The following is a 20,761-nucleotide window of genomic DNA, read 5'->3' as shown; positions in this document are numbered from 1 at the left end:
AGGCTTATCGCCCTTGGAAGATGGGGTATCAATAGTTGCAATTGGTATTTGATCCTTCTTCTCCTTGCTATTCTTTTGTTTCTTATCCTTACTATTGTTGTTACTACTTTGTCCTTTTTGTTCTTTTGTGCCTTGGTTGGCAGCCAAGGCATGTGACTTAGAGGACTTAAGAGTGCCCATCTGGATTAGCTCATTCTGTTCTCGAGTGAGATTGACAGCAAAATCATCTAAAGATGGCATGGTGAATTGAGTACCAAGTGCACCCTTAGTAGCATAGAAGGTAGAGACAAACACAAAATATTTTGAACTTCGCTTAGAGAGAATACTAAGAATCAGTTGTTCATCTTTCTTTTCAATTCCACATTGTTTTAACTATAGCCTTAGTGATTTCAATTTAGTGAAGAAATCTTGGATTGTGTTGAAATTGCCTGGACTTAAACTAATTAGTTCATTTTCTAACATATGACCCTTCGTTGAATCTTGTATGCCAAATAGTGTTTCTAGCTTTTCCATATTTCATTTGGTGTATCCAAAGACTCAATGTGAAATAGCAAATCAGGAGAAACAAACAAACACAATATTCCATATGCCTCATCACATTTGTTAAACCACTTAGGCTTATCTTCATCTTTATCAAGTTTAGTTTCACGTCCCATAGTTATCCTATTTAATCCAGCTTTCCTTAAATGAATTGTCATGTGTGATTTCCACTCAAAGTAATTGTATGGAGTTAAGATGGGCATATTTATTTGATCCATAATGAAGAAATGCAGAGAAGAAATGCTAAAAAAAAGAGAACCTAGCCAAGACAATGCCCCCCCTTTTTACTCAAAGAGCCCCCCCCCCCCAAAGAAATATGATTTTTCACTTTATATTAGTTGGTTTACAACTACCACTAGCAAGAAATAGTAAGTGGTCTTGATTTCAATGCATTACAAAACCCTCATGAAGAGCATATGCTGAAAATGCAACTTTGGCACAATACTCAGAGAAATAAATAGCACTAGTGCGATCTACTCGAAAAATCATGCACTTTCAAAAAAAGAATCACCTCATTATAAGGTCGTATGAGAAAGTTATGATCCTCCGAAGTTCCCAAAACAAGAACTGTAGAAAATCACGGCTGAGAAATTGCAATTTTTCAAAAATTTATGCATGAAAATCAAAAAATGATTGCACTAATGGATAGAGCACAAAAAGATAGCCAAGACCATAACAAGAATTGTTAGAATTAGAGTTCGTATGAGCAAAAACGAGGCATTTAAAAACTGCATTCAAATTTGTAACTACCAACGGAGAGGGGTACGGCTGTAGCTTTTTGCACTAGATTCTACAAAATATACAAATTGCATGCAAAAACTAAAAGATATCTAGATGGTTTTTCGGTGCTGCAAACAAAACTTAGGAAGTTTTTTTCTTGATGATGTACAGAAGATGTAGCTCTAGTGTAAATCAGATGCCTTTAGCAATAAAAATGGACCCAACAACCAAAAAACGACCCTCGGAACCAAAAGACGTCATGAAAAGGTTGAATCAGCTACCTAAGTCAATCAATGGCATGTTGGAACCTGCAATATTGATTGAAAACACCAAATATGTAAGTTGGTTGTCAGATTTGAGATTGAACCCCCAGTTTCACAACTTGTATGACGATCTCCGATCTTGGTGAAATGAAAGCCAAAATATGACTTTCTCAAGCCTCCTAGATGCGTTGGAACAACCAAAAATGTTGCCAGTATAACTAGAAATGCTGCAATCACCCAGATTTCATAAAACACGTGTAAACACCAGAGATGAAAAACGTTTTTGTCAGAACTTTTTGATTCTCAAAACATCTGAAGATGCGAGAGAAGAGCATACTGGGTTTTTCAAAAACCTACAATAAGATTTATTAGCCCCCTCGGATCTCTCAAATAAGGAAACTAAAATATATTCTTACACATAGAATTGCTTTGATACCATGTTAGAATCTGAAAAGATTAATAACCCAGGAAACTAGTGCAAAGAATAGATATCTAAACTATGAATGCAAATGATACAAAATCAAAAAAGCAACACAGAGTTAGTCTCCAAGAGAGTAATGCAAATGCTAGAAGCAAAATAGCATTAAGAGGATGCAAACACAAGAGATACAAATACAAGCCAGGTAGCATGCTTATATAGGCTAGGAAGAGGGAGGAGGTGGCAACACCAACCAATGAGGGGCAACCATCTATTTGACTAAAGATAGAAAATTATCTTCCCAAGATAGCTAATGGATGCTCACATGTAGGAAGGTGACACCTCGCAACCATTCACCTAATAAGACATGCTTTATTAACCTAAGCGAGATTATTAAAAGTGTAGGAAAAACCTAGTAATATAGGGAAAAATAAATAACCTACTAGGAAATAAAAAACTACACTAACACACTTGTTTCTTTACCTTTCTTTACCAGAGTCAAAGATAGGGAGGCCTTGAAAGTTGCTTCAACCTTGGGAACACTTATTATAATTGCTTAACTCAAAAGCAGTAAGTTTTGCAATTAGTTCATCAATCGAGTCTTTCTCAAAAGTTCTCTACTCATGAATAACAAAAACTCTAATGGTATACTCAAGTAGCAAGGTTATCAACATTTTACGTACAACATCTTCATCATCAATGGTACTACCAACACTTCTGATAACGACAACTTCTTTTATCCTATGACCATACTAAGAAATATTCTCTCCTACCATTTTCATGTCATCATATTTTCCTTTTAAACTATCTACCTTGGCTCTTTCTACATGTACATCTCCACCATAGACTACCTAAAACTTTTCCCAAACCTCATGAGCAGTATCAAGTCCACGAATATCAATATTTATAGTATTAAATAAAGTACTTACAATGGATTCCAATGCTTGAATTCTCTCCAACTGCACGTTACATTGATCTGTACTAAGTGTCTTAGTAGGTATGACATATTTGTTCTCAACACGTCTACTATTGTGGTCACATTCATTTTATATTGATCTTCATCCGCTCACACCATATGGAGTAGTTTTCCTTAGAAAGCTTTGAACTTCCCTTCTTCATCATCTTGATCTTTACCTCAAGATAATAGGCTTACCACCAAAAGGACCTAGGCTCTGATACCTATTGTAAGGTATTATTAGGTCCAAGATTACTGAGAGGAGTGGGGGGTTAGGGGGAATCAGTAATCTATTAGATTAAAACTTTAAACAACTTATCAACACAGATCAAATCTAATTACTTAAACATTGAACCACTTTCACCCAATCTTAACTTGTGAAGTAAGAAGAAAAACAACACTTGAAAGCATCCACACAAGTAATAAGATTACACTAGTGTTTTTCACGTGGAAACCCTTGGTCAAAGGAAATAACCATTGTGGAAATTAGTTCCAATAAATATTTTGCATTTGTTTGAAATGCATATGGTCAAAGGCCTTACCCTGTTAGGAGCTTTACCCTAGTTGGAGTAACCTCTTACTTTGGAGGATTTCTAACTCAAGCTAATGAGTCACTCGATGAACGGAATTAATCTTTAGACCTGTTAGGATCCTACTCACAATGTTAGGAGTGACTCAGTTAAGGCATTTAACATGGAGAATATGATTCAACAAGAAGGATGATTTGGGAATAACACTTCTCTTTTGCTTGTAAAATCCATTCAAGCTCAGATTCTGCTTCTTCTTGCAGACATTCAATCAATTGCTCGACTGCATGAACCATTCATAATCTACGCACTTGCATATACAACATTCTGAAATATAAATACAAACTTTACTTGCTAGGGTGGCCACTACCTTAACCAAAATGTATTACATTTGAATTTTACCTCTAACCAACCAAAACATGTTACCAAACCCTAATCCATCATTTACCAGATCTATTCGATATGCAATTTGAACCGCACATCAACTTAACCAAGAACATTTGGCCCTTTTCACTTTTCCAAGTAAAAATGTAAGACTTCAAGAAATTCAATTGCAACGATCAATGTAAGACTAATTCATCACAAGCTATTAGTGCCACATCATTTTGACACATTATATTGCGAAAGATCCACTGGAGTTGGCCACTACATCACTGGTTAAGGATAAGGATAAAATGTTCTAAGTGTTGTATTAGTTTCCATAGAACTACAATTGATCTGAACCATGCCTTCTTGTAAACAAAATTATTATGGTAAAATAATAAATGTGTTGTGAAAGAGAGATCATAAATGATCTATATATACAAGTATACACAAGAATGTTTCTATACCGAACAAAGAGAGAGAAATAGAAACATTTAGAAGAGAGAAAGAGAAAGTTTCCAAATTGAACAAAGAGAGAATATGGAAACATAGAAGAGGAGTGACCATCAGAAATAGAAGTAAATCTACGGAAGAGAGAGAAATAAAAATAGAGAGAATTAACTCTAATACCCTCTCTTAATGGTCAATCTAACATCAAAAGAAAAAGTTGCTGGGGAATCCGCTTTTAATGTTCTGCAACATTGTTCTGTGGTAGCACTGGTGGTGGTAGGAGGAATATTAGTACCCATAACAAGTGTCTCAAGGCAGCAATACTCGAAGATCGTCACCATTCTCTGCTTCCAGGTGTTGTTGTTCTTTTCGTTGAAACGATGTCTGCCGTAGAAGAGAAGATTGGTGAGAGATGTCATGACACAAAGTGTGAATATTTGAAAAGACACAAACTTCAAGGTAGATTGATGGAAGACCCAAAAAAAAAGAAAAGAGACCCAGAAGAGAGCTCGAAAAATGCTTTAAAGAATTTGAAATTAGATTCTGAATTTGTTGGCTCAAAAATTGAGGCACACAAAATGATGCACCTAGAAAAAAGGAGATCGACCCAGTTGAGATCTGCAAAAACCCACCAAGAATTTGCATTTGTTTTTAAAAACAACAAATAGTGTTAGAATTTCATAGGAAACCTTAGCCATTTTTCAAAAAAAAGAAAATGCAGGTTTGACTATAAAAATGGTGGAAAAACAAACACTGCTGGACAGAATTCTGAGACAGAGGGTTTAAAACACCCTAGACGCCGCCTTTTGAAGAAGACGTGCATAAGACAATAGGTCAAAAATGCCCAAAAAGGCCACAAATTTGTAGAAAAGTAGGCTCATAATAAAATATCAAATGCAGGCCCAAAAAAATGCAAAAAATCCAGTCATTTTCAAGAGGACGCTGGTTGCGCGGGTAAGGGAAAGCTAGATGACACACGAGTTGTTGGAGAAAAGCCGTCCATAGTTAAAAAAATATATACAGAAACCCTAGATAGGTTTTAGAAAAATATCCCTGCAAACAAATTCTTGAACACACACCAAGGAATGGATGTTGAAAATATTGAATCTAAAATCTCATGAAGAAATTAAAGATTTTCAAAACCTATTTCAAAAAATAACTTAGAAAATTTCAATATTGAAATTATTATTTTTCGGAAAAAATAGCTCTAATACCATATTATGGTAAACTAATGAATGTGTTATTAAACAAAGATCATAAATGATCTATATATACAAGTATACACAAGAATATTTCTGTAATGAACAAAGAGAGAAATAGAAACATTCTATAGAGAGAAAGAGAAAGTTTACATATTGAACAGAGAGAGAATATGGAAACATAGAAGAGGAGTGAACACTAGAAATAGAAGGAAATCTACGGAAGAGAGAGAAACAAAAATAGAGAGATTTAACTCTAATAAAAATAATGTGCAATTATAACACCAATCCCATAATTGAGTCTAGATTACAAAAGCAAAACCGCACTATTTGAATCTTCTTATATTTGATTGACCAATCAAATCATTCACTATCTGACTGTTCTTCCCCTTTGCACTTTACACTTCAATACATCATAACTTTGTCCACACTTGTTGCGAGCATGTGCAATCATAGACACTTCATTATGAGACATCTCTTAGACTACCATATTTACCACACACCCCAGATCCTACTGCACCATAGCCTCTATATTGATTTCCAATCTACATATGCTAAAACAATGCTCCCGGTAAATTGTCAATCATCAACACTTAAGTTGACATCAATGATAACATAATAACTGATCAATTGAGCATCAAATCTGCACTATAACATCTCTTCAATACAATCTGCATCAGTTATGCCAACATACTTTTCATGGTTATTATGGATAAACTTGTTTATAGGGTTGTTTTATAACTATAATTGATTTTTTTCTATTAAAATAGCAACAGAGTTATGAGAAGCAAAAAAGGGTAGGAAAAAACCTAGCATGGAAACTTTCAGCCTCAGGTATAGGACAACAACGAAGAACAGGAATATGACTGTGGAGTCCTCTATTCAACAACCTAGCATAATGAATTTCTTTCATCAGTTTTTGACTCAGGACTTTGGTCATTGTGTAACAGAAATAGACAACTGTAAAAATATAGTTGAGAGCTCTGTCACAAAATGAAGGAAACATTGTGGAAACCTTACTGAGAACTACCAAAATGGAGAATACACTGGAAAAATCATTCACGACTGCTATGAAATGGAGAAGAGACCATGAACTATGAAGATTCCATAGTCTGAAGTAAAATACATTGCTACAGTCATTGAAGCCACAGTTTGAGATAATAATTGAAGGGGCAGTCATAACATGCAGGTAAAATTTAAAAAATAGACCACGATAGTAAATTTTCTTCAAATAAATTACAAAATAGCATCTCTGAACCTTCAATAAGTATGCAGACCCTGGAGACAATCTATCTGTGGACACTGGAGATGGTTATCTTATCAGTTATCTTATCAGATTTGGGCTAGTGATTTATGGTTATGTAATAACCCTATTTGGTTATAGCTTAGACAAACTCCATTTTTCTTGACTAATCAAAATTATTTAGCATTTTATAAAACACTTGGTAGTTATATTCTGATAGTTTCATCATGTTGTTTTTAAGATTTGCAAACGCCTGGATTTAAATAACAAATACCCATATAAACTCCAACAATGCTCAGAAAGAAATAATAACCATTTCAATTCCTGCAACTAAAAAGGGATGGAAACAACTGAAATATATTTACACTGATATTTGAACTTGCAAACAAAGTAACCTGTTTTATTTGCTGGTGTATGAAAGTGAGAATGATAATCGCAATCTTTAGATTATATCCGCAACTTCCAAATGTATAGCCTCTTTGCCAAGATGACCCAACTCTAGGATGCAATAAAAGGCCATAGCTCTTTTATTCCCTAGCCTCCCCTGCTGAAATTCACACAGGCTTCAGATGTTTGAAATAAGGCCCCGATCTGGTCATGAACTCCAAACACTGACAATGCCAGCCCTCAGATCCAAAACATTGCCTTCCAGATCTCTCACACAGGCCTGGAAAATGATTGCAGACCCGATTGGAATGTAGTGCAGGCATGTAATGGAAATCGCAGCTCCTTGCAGGTTAATTTCTAACTCCCAAAGGATGTTGTCCAGCCCTGTGAATGCCCCCAGTGTCAAAACGTGCTTTTGGATGAAAAAACGGCACCACAAAAATATATAAATCAGTCTCCAGTATGAGTTGATGTAGAGAATCAAATGAATCGTCCTCCACCATTCCAGAACACAACCTTCATCAGTAGACTTCTCCTAAGCCACAGGAAAATACAGTAGGAGAGATGGCCAATTGTATACCTCAGCACAATTGCCAATGCAAACTCAGAACAAAATCTCAGATTTGAATCTACAACACTTCATTTGTAGATCCAATGGAACAACTCAGAATTCAAACTCTTATACTTCAGCAAGGGCACAAGAACCAATACTCAGAAAAGTCACAAAGACACAAAAGCAAGTAAAAATTAATTGATAATTGGATTCCCTTCCTTTCACAATGAACCCATATTTATAATCTCCAAAACCACTTGTTTCCCAAACAAAACTCCACTCAAGAAGCTTCACCAACACAACATTAATTAGAAGCTTCCATTAGATTCATTTAATGAATAACAATTCCTTGCCCTTTTGTATTTAATACTTGGCTTGGCTTATAGCTAATTAAATAAATAGCCCCTTCGAATGATAACTCAGCCCTCAACTTAAGTGAAATTATAACTTTATAATAAGCCATTCAAAGATTTAATAATAATTTGGCCACTAAAAATATAATAACTCCCAAATTACTCATCATCTAAATATGCCTTTTGAAATAGGAGTTAGACCTATTATTTTTCCATGTGACCAAATGCAATTTTCAAAAATAGAAAGGGTCCATCTCAATCAACACCCGACTTACCACAAATAGTAAGTACACAAAACTAAGCCCAAACAAAGTGCAATCTGAGCCAAATGAAGAGCAACCTATAACTTATTGAATTGTAGAGAAGACAAGATCCACCCAAGCCAAGCCACTGCCTCAGAAGACTCTCTATTCACAATAATTAGCCTATGAGGATTACAAGAATAGGATGATCTCTTAAACTCTGATGCTTGCGAATATGGGGACATTACAGGTTCCAATGGCTTTGCACTAACTCTTTTTAAATAAAGCTCTATTGTGGTATATTCTATTATTCTATCTATTATGCACTAGTAGTTTGTATTATTGTATGTTATCTATACTTTAGCCAAATAATAACATACCGACCCTCTTATTGTATCTGTTATGCACTGGTAGTTTCTATTATTATATGCAATTGATACTTTAGCTAGATAGTTGCAAACATACTATGTGGTATGAGTAGACCTTAGGGGTCTGGTTGGTTGTTATGGATTGGGAACCCTAAAAAATATGAGAATGAAGACTACATAATATTGGATATGTGGTTGGTGTTAAATCCATAACCCTGATCACCATACTGATTTGATTGTGCAGATCACACAGAGCTTATCATTCATGAAATGCCTTATGAAGGCCTACTGCTCCTTGTCTAGACATGATCGACGGGTTCTTAAGATAACTATGTGTAAGTATTATCTTAACTAAAATCTTAGTTAAGTTTGTCTCAAACCATTGCCTTCTTAGATCGCCAATAATGAGACTGCACAGTGGACTGACCTAGGAATGGTCATGTCCCTTAGAGGGACTTGCCCTTTGGTTGATGTATTTATATAGGGTGTGGTTGAAGTTTAAGGACACACATAAATAATAAGTCTGCTCCTTGATCAATACTGCCCTAAGACGACTTGTAGAAAATAAAACATTTCCAGAATTATATTTATTAATTCACTCAAAGTCTGTATATTGAAGATCATTTGCAGCAAGCATAAAACTAGAAGGTATAATCTAAGTCTGATTCATAACAGAATTTATAGAAACTTTAGATGGTATTAGAGCTCTGGTAGTCGAACCTATTGGTTCCCAAAATTGCAGATTGGAAATCCAAGAGCTTGCCACTTCTCCAATAGGACTTCTCAATCAATTCTAGCCAACGAACGGGAATACTTTTCAATTCCCCTGCACTTCAGGGTCCGCTACACCTAGGCAGGTAAACCTTCACCTCAAACGCTGACTGTTTGGTTCAAGGCTTTTCTATAGCGAATTTCAACTTCTGGAGTTCTCTGACCGACAAGGTCCTCAAACTCAAATAAAATGAAAATTGGATGCCGGATAATAGTTGAATGTTTTGTATAACTGAATAATAATTAATTTGATGCTTGTAGGAAGGAAGTTATAGATTTTCTAACTTCAATAATAAAAAGACCAGTGCCTCTACTCATCCGGGCAATAGAGTCAACTTTAGTGAATTTCCATGTACAACTTTATAATGTTTTACGCACTTTACTGCCAATAATTAAATAATCAAGATGTGACAGATCAAATATATAAGCAATCTTAAATTAGTCTAGATTGAACTTTAACTCTTCTAGTAGGGAGACAAACTGGACACATACGAAAAAAACTATATATTTCACAATATTTGTGATGATCGAATTTAAAATGCTAAATGACTGTGTTCACTTATCCGACATTAAAATTATATACAAAATTCCAAAAATAATTACAAAGGACGATTCATCTACAATTTAAATCTCCATGCCTTTAATAATAAACAAAGAACATTTTATTTTATTATTAAAATAAAATAATAGAATTTACATTAGAAAAGTCATATTAAGCTCCTTATCCCTCCATACAAAATAATATAAATAATTGTAGAAAATGAATGTGAATGTCCCTATATACTTCAATTTTTAACTTGCATTTATATCTTTCTCTTCTAGAGATGCGACTTTTCAAATAGAAAATTTACTCTATTTCAATACTTAATGGCATCTTTTTATATAATCACACCTTTTCAAAATATAATCACCTAGCACCCTTATGATTATCGAGTAATCTTTAAGGTTAATTTTTACAAATCTAAATCTATCGCTTCATGGATAGACTTGATTGGATAGCATTTAGACTTTAATTTTTTGCGTTTTAATTTTTTTTTGTTTCCATGCGTTGCGTTCATCTTCATCTTTTTTATCCGGCCATGAAATTTTTTCCATCACTATCAATTTGACTTCATCCATCATTGAATCTCATCCCTATTCAATACATTCTTGTGCTGTAAATCTCCATCGCTATGTGCTTTTGGCTGCGGAGAAGTGAATGGGGAGGTTGGGTGAGAATGGTGAATAGAGCCTTCAAATAGATGTTTGCGATTCACTCCATACTTTCCAGCATAAAGTATTTTCATCTATTTCCCCTCAGACAATGCCACAATTCATTATACTGGTTACTCTGTCCATCCGTATTTGGAGATGGCTCACTCATTTTAAATTGCTGTTAAATCATGGAGATGTCTTTTATACTCAATGACTCATGTAGACATGTTGGTGATCATATTCTATGTTGTTGATGCTGGAAATGACTTTCGATGTTTTGCAATGATTCTCATTTTATATCCTTTCGATACTAAAGGCTATTTGTATTCCTTGCTCGGGGTCCTATCTTCTATTGAACATTGTTTATATGGCTTCTAACTAGGATCGTCTCTTAGTGCAATTTTCCTCCGATACCTTTTCGTTGGCTAATGACTTCTTGTGTAGCTTTATATTATCTCAAGCTATTCTTCGTTGTAGGTATTGTTTGGCTTTGTGCTATGTATCCATTCCATCATCTTTTGTGACATTCGACACTACTCAATAAGGATACTTCATTTGATGATGCTTGTCAACATACTCCATATCGTGTGGCGTGGATTTGACATATCACAGACTGACTCATTTTGTATGCTAATGTTTCTTTTCTACACCAAATTAGAACTAGCATACACCAAAACTGGGAAGACTAACTGTACAATGGTTTCATTTATTGTGAAACTTGCAATTACTATAAACTTATCCATCTATGAAGCGATGTTGACCCGTCATCCACCAAAAATAAAATTGTAGTCATCAAACAACATATCTATGTAGTAGCCTCTTCATGTAAATATCAATGATACTAATTATGACTATTGTATTTTGAACACACAATTCAAACATTAATGACAATTCTTCATCATGAATTCCTACGTTCTCTTGATCCTAACTTTTAGTGTTTTAACACAGATTGTTTGAATATAAGTAGTGTATAAAATCTAAAGATTCTCCCTTTAGCCCATATTTTGGACTCTAAAACTTTTCAAGATTTTAGAGTTCCATAAGTGGCTCTTTCTAGGGACATATGCTCCTTGCGGGCATAATGAGATTCCAGCTATCTCTGGAGGAGCAAACCGAGCATCCATGCTTCACATGATGCACGGTAAAATTTGGGTGGCCCCAGGCCCCCCAAAAAGTGAACATCAATCCTTTCCTCTATCAAACACCCAATTTTGATCATGTAACGCCTTCTTTCTTCTGATCATGATATGCTTTCCTTTCATCATTTTAGTCTACCACCCAAACATCAAACTTGTAGTAGGTGCGCCATCCTCATTGATAATACTAATTGCTTCCACTTCATAAATGAAGTTTATGGTATCTTTCTTATATTCGGCCTTTGAGAAATCAATAGGTACACTACATTCTTTGCTGAATGGAAGATTCTTTTGCATTTGATTGGCCCTACAAGTGGCTAGATGAAGCTCTTTTGCTTGAGTGTCTTCATGTACACAATCTATGCCATCTCTACACTCCAGATAGTGTTTCTCCTCAGAAGAAAGTTTTGAAGATGGTTCATATTCAGGAAATGCTACCTTTCTCTCATCAAGAATTCCATCAGATGTGACACTTAGAAAATTTTCAGAACTATTCTTCCCCATTATGCATGGCTGATTCCACCTCACCTTCACATGTTTCAGTACCTCCTGCTCATAGGATGGACCGAAAGATGTTTCACCTTCTGAATACACTTCATGAGTTTCATCAATTTTAAAATCAGACCTGCTAACTTCATCATGATGCTGATGGACTTGATTGCAAAGAAAATCCTCTTCAAACAATGGATTTGGGAATATAGTGAATTTAGACCTATCTTTTATCACTTCTTCTTTGAACAATGGGTTCAGGAATATAGAGAATTCAGCCATACTATCATGAGAGCTTTCGTCTAGATCAACAAATGTGTCATCAACAAGACTAATGTCTTCATCAACATTATCTTCTAAAATATCCTCTTGTTCATACACCATATGATGTTCTACTTCATCCTCACTACATGATTCCTGTGAATTACCATCTCCTTCATCTAGTACCCCTTTAGAATGCACTGATCCATCACCTTGCTCACCATGGTAATTTGAGAAAAAATTTGGACCATTTCTTTCGATATGTTTTTGATACTATATATCTAACAAGGCTGAAATCTCCTCCACACTAAGAGAATCCTCTTCCTCATTATCAAATTCATTGTCATCTGTAGGCATATAAGTATCATCATGGGCTGATTCTCCTTTAGAATGTTCAAAATTTTTATCTTCATTCAAATCTGAAACTTTACTTGACTCATTTATTACTTCAGTCTTGCGTTCATTTTTCTCTGCAACTAGTTCATTATCCATGAGTTTGAGAAAGTTAAGAAACTAATGATCATATAAGAGGCCTAACTCTCCAATCCTATAGAGAAGATAAGATGATGGAGGTCTATATTCCAAAGGTATTTCTTGATAGGCATTAAACATCCTTATGAAGAATTCTGTTGCAGATTCATCTTCTTGCTTTTCTAAGTTCAAATATGCATTCAAAGGAGATATATAACTCGGACTTTCATCCAATATTTGGAAGAGAAGCATCAAATTAGGATCTTTTGGCGAGATTCCCAACTAACAAAACTTTCTTATCAATTTCTTGCGTGGAGGCATGATGTCTGAAGGTACTTCCTGAAAAATATCCACCATCCTTATAAATAAGTGTGTCGATGTCTCACCTTCATATCTTTCCAAAATGAAAAATGCATCCAAGGGGTGTATGTCTACTTCCTCCATGGTGTAACATAGATCCTCTTTTTGATCATAGTATGTATTGTCCATGTTAGGTAATGAAATCATTTCCTTCTGAGTCTTCTTCCTCAGTAGAGCTACCAACTAAAACTTTATTGAATAGAGTGACCACCTCTTTTAAAGAATGTATTAATTTGTTGATCTTCCAACAGATGGATGCAAAAATAACATTTCTAAATGGAAAGATTACAGAAGAGGTATATTTGGAGCAACCTGAAGGATTTGAAAGTCATAACCCTAAAGTTTTTGTTTGCAGGCATAAGAAAGCTTTATATGGGCTTAAACAAGTTCTAAGGGCTTGGTATGAAAGAATTGATAAGTATCTCTCTAGCTTAGGATTCTCCAAGAATGAAGCCAATCGAATCTATATTATAAACGGGATAAAGATGATATGGTAATTTTGATACTATATGTTGATGATTTACTAATAATAGGTGATGATCATCTTATAGATCAATGCAAGAAAGATCTAATTAGAGAATTCAAAATGAAAGATTTAGGACTCCTTCATTACTTCCTAGGACTAGAAGTATGACAGAATTTTGACAACATCATACTCAATCAAGGAAAGTATACATTAGTTATCTTGAAGAGATTTGGAATGTGGAACTGCAGGTCTATGTCTTCTCCAATGGAAACTAATCTACATAAACTTAAAGAAGTAGCAGCAGAATCACCTTCCATAGATTCCACTCTCTACCAATAGATGATTGGGTCCCTTATGTACTTGGTAAATACAAGACCTGATATTTGCTATGTTGTTAATGCCTTAAGTCAGTTTATGTGTGAGCCAAAGGAGATTCATCTAGTTGATGTCAAACACATTATGAGATACTTATAAGGCACTCGTAACCTTGGACTCAAATATGAGAAAATTGACTTGGATTTATACGGATTCATAGACTCAGATTGGGGTGGAAGTGTTAAGGACAAAAAAAGTACTTCAAGATGTTTCAGTTTAGGATCAGCGATGAGATCATGGATATGCAGAAAGCAGTCATCAATAGCACAAAGTTCCACAAAAGCGGAATACATTACAACAACAATGGCCTCTCGTGAAGTAGTTTGGTTTAGAAAGTTACTTGTGGGATTATTTGGTCAAGCCATGAGTGCTAAGATTATTCGGTCAAGCCATGAGTCCTAAGATTATTCATTGTTATAATCAGAATTCCATCAAGCTTTCTATGAATCCAGTTTTCTATGACAGGCCGAAGCATATTGAAATTCCTTACTATTATGTAAGAGATATGGTAGATAGGAATACTATAAAATTAGAATATATTTGCATTGCAAATCAGACAACAGATATTCTTACCAAACCTCTCTCTCGAGTGAAGATAGATCACTTCAGGAAAAGACTTGGTACGGTTGAATTGTAATACATTTGTATTCTTTAAACTATTATTTAAATATTTTTATTCTTAGGCTATTGATTGTTATGGGCTCAACCATTTGTATTCATTATCTAAGAGGTGGCGATCTCTGAGATAATGAGCACTTGTATAAAAGACATTATGAGAGATGACAATTTCTTAGATAATGTGCTGAACAGTAGAGAACTATTGTCAGATCTAGATGAGTTCAAGATCATTTGTGGCATAGACATTTCTATGCCTATGAATCACAACTTGGATAAAGGAAGAATTTATTCTTCGGACTTTATCCTGTGTTTTGGTAGATCTTAACTTAGGATAATGTTGTGATATAGGATTGCCAGTACCTAGGAGCCACAACTTGGATAGATGAAGAATTTAACCATTCTTTGGATTTTATCCTATGTGTTGCATTCCATGCAATACTGTCATCACTTGTATAAGTGCTAAGTCATATCACAAGATGGTAATATGACTTAGTATCATGTGTTCAATGAAACCTCATGCTTAGAAGATTCAGATAGATATAGAGTATCAATCTATGCTTAATCATTGTAATTGATGATGCTAGATATGTTCTCTCTCAATATGATTATCAAGTTAAGAGGGAGTGTTAAATCCATAACTCTGATCACCATACTGATCTGACTGTGCAGATCACACAGAGCTTATCATTCATAAAATGCCTTATGAAGGCCTATTGCTCCTTGTCTAGACATGATCGGCGGGTTCTTAAGATAACTATGTTTAAGTATTATCTTAACTAAAATCTTAGTTAAGTTTGTCTCAAACCATTACCTTCTTAGATCACTAATTATGAGACTGCAAAGTGGGCCGACCTAGGAACGTTCATGTCCCTTGGAGGGACTTGCCCTTTGGTTGATGTATTTATAGTGGGTGTGGTTGAAGTTTAAGGACACACAAAAATTATAAGTCTGCTCCTTGATCAATACTACCCTTAGACGACTTGCAAAAAATAAAACATTTCCAAAATTGTATTTATTAATTCACTCAAGTCTGTATATTGAAGATCATCTGCAGCAAGCATAAAACTAGAAGGTATAATCTAAGTATGATTTATAACAGAATTTGTAGAAACTTTACAGTTGGATGGTGCCACATCACATTTTACTGGATTGTATTGCACCCTTGCGAAAGTGTGTGCCATCTCATGGAGATCATATGGTGATCTTGGCTGTACCATGGACCTTAGGCGAGTGTTCAAAGGTACTGCAGAATGTGTTCATGTTCCTTAGAGGGACTTTTCCTTTGGTTGATGTATTTATATAGGGTGTGGTTGAAGTTTAAGGACACAAAAAAATAATAAGTCTGCTCCTTGATCAATACTGCCCTAAGATGACTTGCAGAAAATAAAACATTTCGAGAATTATATTTATTAATTCACTCAAGTCTGTATAGTGAAGATCATCTGCAGCAAGCATAGAACAAGAAGGTATAATCTAAGTCTTATTTATAACAGAATTTGTAGAAACTTTACAGTTGGATGGTGCCACATCACATCTAACTGGATTGTATTGCACCCTTGCGAAAGTGTGTGCCATCTCATGGAGATCATTTGGTGATCTTGGCTGTACCATGGACCTTAGGTGAGTGTTCAAACGTACTGCGGAATGTGAAACATGAGTGTGGCACACACCAGAATGGGCTTGCAGTACCAGTAGAGTTGTATTTGGAGAACTCACTTGGCTTTCTACGTTGAGTAATTTGAAATCTCCTTCAGCATGGTCAGCAAGGGTTTACTATTAAAACATTTATGGGCCAATACATGACATTGTAGTTATATGATGTTTTCAATTAAAATGTAGATTTTGACTTATAAATTTTGAAGCAGTGTGTATTTGTAATTTTATATAGACCATTGTGTTCTCTTTTTGGCCAGGAAACAGTTCCAAATTATCCAACAGCATGTGAAGTTGAATGGGTTGATGCAGAAGATCCACTTTTTCTCTTATATACAAGTGGTAGCACAGGAAAGCCAAAGGTGACTTACTTTTAGCTGGATATTGCAAGAATTGTAGAATTTTAAGTATTGATCACATTCCATTCCAAATTAAATTGTAATTATTTCTCGTTATGTATATTTGATAGGGTGTTCTGCATACTACTGGTGGTTACATGGTTTACTCGGCCACAACATTCAAATATGCTTTTGATTACAAGCCAAGTGATGTATACTGGTATGCAAGCTGATATAAAGTACTGGGTAGAAAGTAGTGTATTATGCTTTTGATTATTACATTTTTTTTAATCCACTTCTGAATTTGTGCTATCAAAACAATAACGTCTGCATATTAAGCCTTTTTAGGAACAGACAAATGTATAGAATATCTAAGGAACAATGCTCTGTAAATAGTAATCATTGAGATTTGCTAGTTTTCTTACTTTTTGTAGTTTTCTAGGGGTTTTAATAAGTTTCAAGATGACAATTGCTTAGAGTTGAAATTTTGTACAGAATTTCAGAACTTTTGATTGATTTGTAACGAATTCATCATCATCCATATGCACAAACGCCGATAAAAATTTCTCATAGAATTTGAACTTCTCTCAGCTAGCCCATTTGGTATGAAAATAACATTAATTTTACTGGACCATGGATGTGGTCCATGTTTTAGATCTAACCATTTTTTCAAGCCTTACTATTTGTATTTGATTATCATTCAACCTTTTTTGTGTGCACCACATGAAGCTCTTCTTACAAGTAGCTGTTTTTATTTAAGTTGCCAATGCGGGTGCACGGATGCATGGTTTTTTAAATTTTTGGGGGTTTTGGATGCATTTATTTATATATGCGTAGAAATTGAAGAAATATACAAAATTTAATCATTTAATTGTATGATACTTCATTGATCAAGATATCTTATAGTTCATAAATATTCAAATTGAAATAACTAATAAGCAATATCATATACATCAATGTTCACGATTTAATGCAAATCAGAAAATCATTACAATTACAAAATCAATATTTAGTTCATGATTTAATTTTCATCAATCAAGATTCAAGATTCACTAATCAGATTCTTAAGGATTCTCAAGAAAATCCACTTCCTCATCACCTCCAACTGCTTCAAGTTCAAGATCATCTAAACCCAAAATGGTTCCACTTGTGATAGGTGATGTGTCATGATGATACCATAATCATCATCACCACAACGTATGATTATCGTAAGATCTTGAATTGTTGCATCCAATTTGGCACACAAATGGGCTACATCCCAAAGCTTGATTGCCCCTTGTAGTGATCCTCCTTATGTGACAAAAGACGCAAGTTAGCATGAATGCAAACCAAGTCTGAAACTTTTTTTGAGCCCTACTGGTTACACTTCAGTAAGTGGACAAATGAGTACATACTCCAATTCTGTTCAACAGCTCAAGAACTTGTAACCTGGACAATGTTCACAAAATTAAACATAAAAATGAAAAGAAAATCAAAGCATGGTAAGCACTAAATTGTAGAATACAAGTGGTAAACAAAAACAAAGAAAATTTGCTTGTGAGAGGATCTTGATTGCAAGAGGTTGTAGATGCTTAAACGGTTGACCTTAGAGGTACTACCATGTGATAGCTCCCATGTCATTATGGCCCTTTTTTGCAATTGGTCTAAGTTTTCTTCTCAAGGCAAACAAGCCTAATTTTGTTGTGCATTTTATCATATGGCCCTTTGAAAAGTTTAGTAGCACCCATTAGCAACTTCTTCATCCACACATAGTGCTACTCTATTTGGCATTGCGAGTATTTTCTCGCTATAGTACATCAGACATAGTGCATATGCAAGGAGGTGCAATGGGGTAGTCATCTTTTCCCAATGATGATGAATACTTGTTTCCATCTTAATGTGTAAGGCTTCACATTTTGTGGTGTCATTCTCATGTGTTTGTATGACAATTTTGACCTTCTCTACCATTGTGTCCATGCCATCATCAACATCCCCCAAACAAGGTTGATCGGTATCATATAAGTGAAATATAGTCATGAGGACCTCAGTGAAATCTAATACAAATTGCGCACGAGCCCGCCAATTGTCATCCAAGACCAATGCCTTCGCATATTCCCATTCCTTGGCTTATAGGGCCCATAAAATGAAAGTTTGACTTGAGAATATTAGCTATTGAATGATATTTTACTTTTTCATACACTACACATCGAAAGATATGAGCCACCTCCTAAAACTTGTGATAATCTTGTGGTATGTCTCTTAAAGGAGATCCTACATCAATTTTGAATTTATCGGCTGCTTGCCCACTACTGAACTTTGATTACTCTTGGCGACCATTTTTGCACAATACAATCTTTTTTCTTGCTATAATAAGAAACTAAATAAGTTTAAATCAGAAAAAATATAAACATCAAGAATACAAGTGCAAAAAATGATACAAAAATATTAAAATAGATAGCTAAATATGTTACTTCATTTGTTTAAATTTGTTTTTTTTTAAAACCGAAAGGAGGTCTCCAACTAGGGTGCGCTGGCACTTTCATACTTAGTACGTGTACCTTGTTTGCAACTTCCAAGTGGTGTGGCTGGTTGACGACTGCTGGTTCTATGTTTATTGTTTTTGCTTGAGTTTGATCTTTTTGCTTTTTCGAGTCTTGTTGCTTTTCTTGTTCTCATGGATCTGGTTTTAGGGCTCGCATGTGGGTGCCCTTAAGTTTGAAGATTTCTTGCTTTTTGGCTTTGGCCATTCTTTCCCCCTCTACCTGATTTTTGGCAATGGTGAAGAATAATGATGGTCCGGTGATGAAAGGTTTGAAGGAAGAGGGTTTACTGTTGAATGATGAAGGAAAATCGGAGGATAATCATGATACGGCAAGGAATTCTAAGGGTGAAGGGGGATCTTGTAATAATGGGATGGACAAGTCTTGTTATGATAGCTCTAGTGTCAAACTATTATATGGAGATAGACGGGGAGGAGAGACCGACAATGGAGGAAATTGCGAAGATGGCAGTGAAGGTAAGGCCTTGTTGCCCTCAAGAAAGACACTCAATTTGGAGCCGAATGATGACATGGTAAAGGCATTTAGGGATGAGCAAAGTAGAATATTGCTTTTTTTTTTGTCTGCTTGGATGTGAAGTTTCTAATTGCTAAAAAATGTTTAGGCGACTGGCTTAACAATGTTTGGGGAAAGAAACTTGGAATTGTTGTTAATTTTAGCAGAATGATATAAAGAGGCATGTTTGTTATTTTCCTTAAAACACATGCAATGCAGGGAAAAGTGTTGAAGAAGGGTTTGTGGAATGTAGGGAAAACTTTGTTTCAGGCTTTTCTGTGGTCGCCAAGCAGTAAACCAAAGCAAATACCTACTCATTCCTCTCCTTTTTGGGTGGAGTTGCAAAATATCCAACTAGAGTTTTGATCTTTTCTCTCGCTTATGTTAAAACCTTTGGGGTCTATCCTTCAAATTGAACAATCTAAAATCACCCTCTTGCATTTAAATGCTAGAGACCTAATTTCTCTAGATCTAGATATATCTTGCCTAAAAGAAATCTCAGACAAAATTGAAAACGAAACCTTCTGTTGGAAAATTCATAAATTAAGGGATTTCAGTGCTTGCTTTCATTGTAAGTTAAATGAACATAATAAAAAGGATGGCCCATTGTTGAAAAATATTTTAAAATATTTTAATGGAGGAAAGATGGCAGCACAAAATGTTAATGCTAAGAATGATAATAGCAAGAGTTCTGAAAATGTTAACATTTATAAGCAAATTGAAGGTTGGAATGCCATGAATGATAACCCGAAAGGAAACCCTAATGATAATAGTTTTGTTACTCACCATAATCCTCTTTATGATGTTCAATATGTGGTTGTTCATGAGGATAAGAAAATGGATGCGAACCCCAAGAACCCATTTGGTACTAAGCATTTATACATCCCTGTTAGCAGAGAAAAAGTTAATGATGATAATGACGCAATTATGAATGCTCAATAGTTAGCTCTTAGCAAGCTAAATTTGAATAGTAGTACAAATGTGATTTCAAAATAACATAATTTGAGTGAGTTCAA

The 20,761-nt window shown here is 34.9% G+C and overlaps 1 protein-coding gene across 1 annotated transcript in view; it reads left to right on the top strand.

Moving 5' to 3' along the window:
• LOC149534865 (acetyl-coenzyme A synthetase, chloroplastic/glyoxysomal-like) overlaps positions 1–20,761 on the top strand; it is a 217,189-nt gene that overhangs the window by 107,548 nt on the left and 88,880 nt on the right. Inside the window, exons 7-8 of the mRNA XM_089807220.1 lie at positions 16,636–16,737; positions 16,845–16,933. Of these exons, the coding sequence (XP_089663346.1) occupies positions 16,636–16,737; positions 16,845–16,933 (191 nt within the window). The remainder of the gene's footprint in view (positions 1–16,635; positions 16,738–16,844; positions 16,934–20,761) is intronic.

Source organism: Cupressus sempervirens, chromosome 10, assembly GCF_028749045.1.
Source record: "Cupressus sempervirens isolate cs-2001-9-10 chromosome 10, ASM2874904v1, whole genome shotgun sequence".
Taxonomy (NCBI): domain Eukaryota; kingdom Viridiplantae; phylum Streptophyta; class Pinopsida; order Cupressales; family Cupressaceae; genus Cupressus; species Cupressus sempervirens.
The sequence above is the reverse complement of the archived record's forward strand: the minus strand, read 5'-3'. Positions and strand labels throughout refer to the sequence as shown.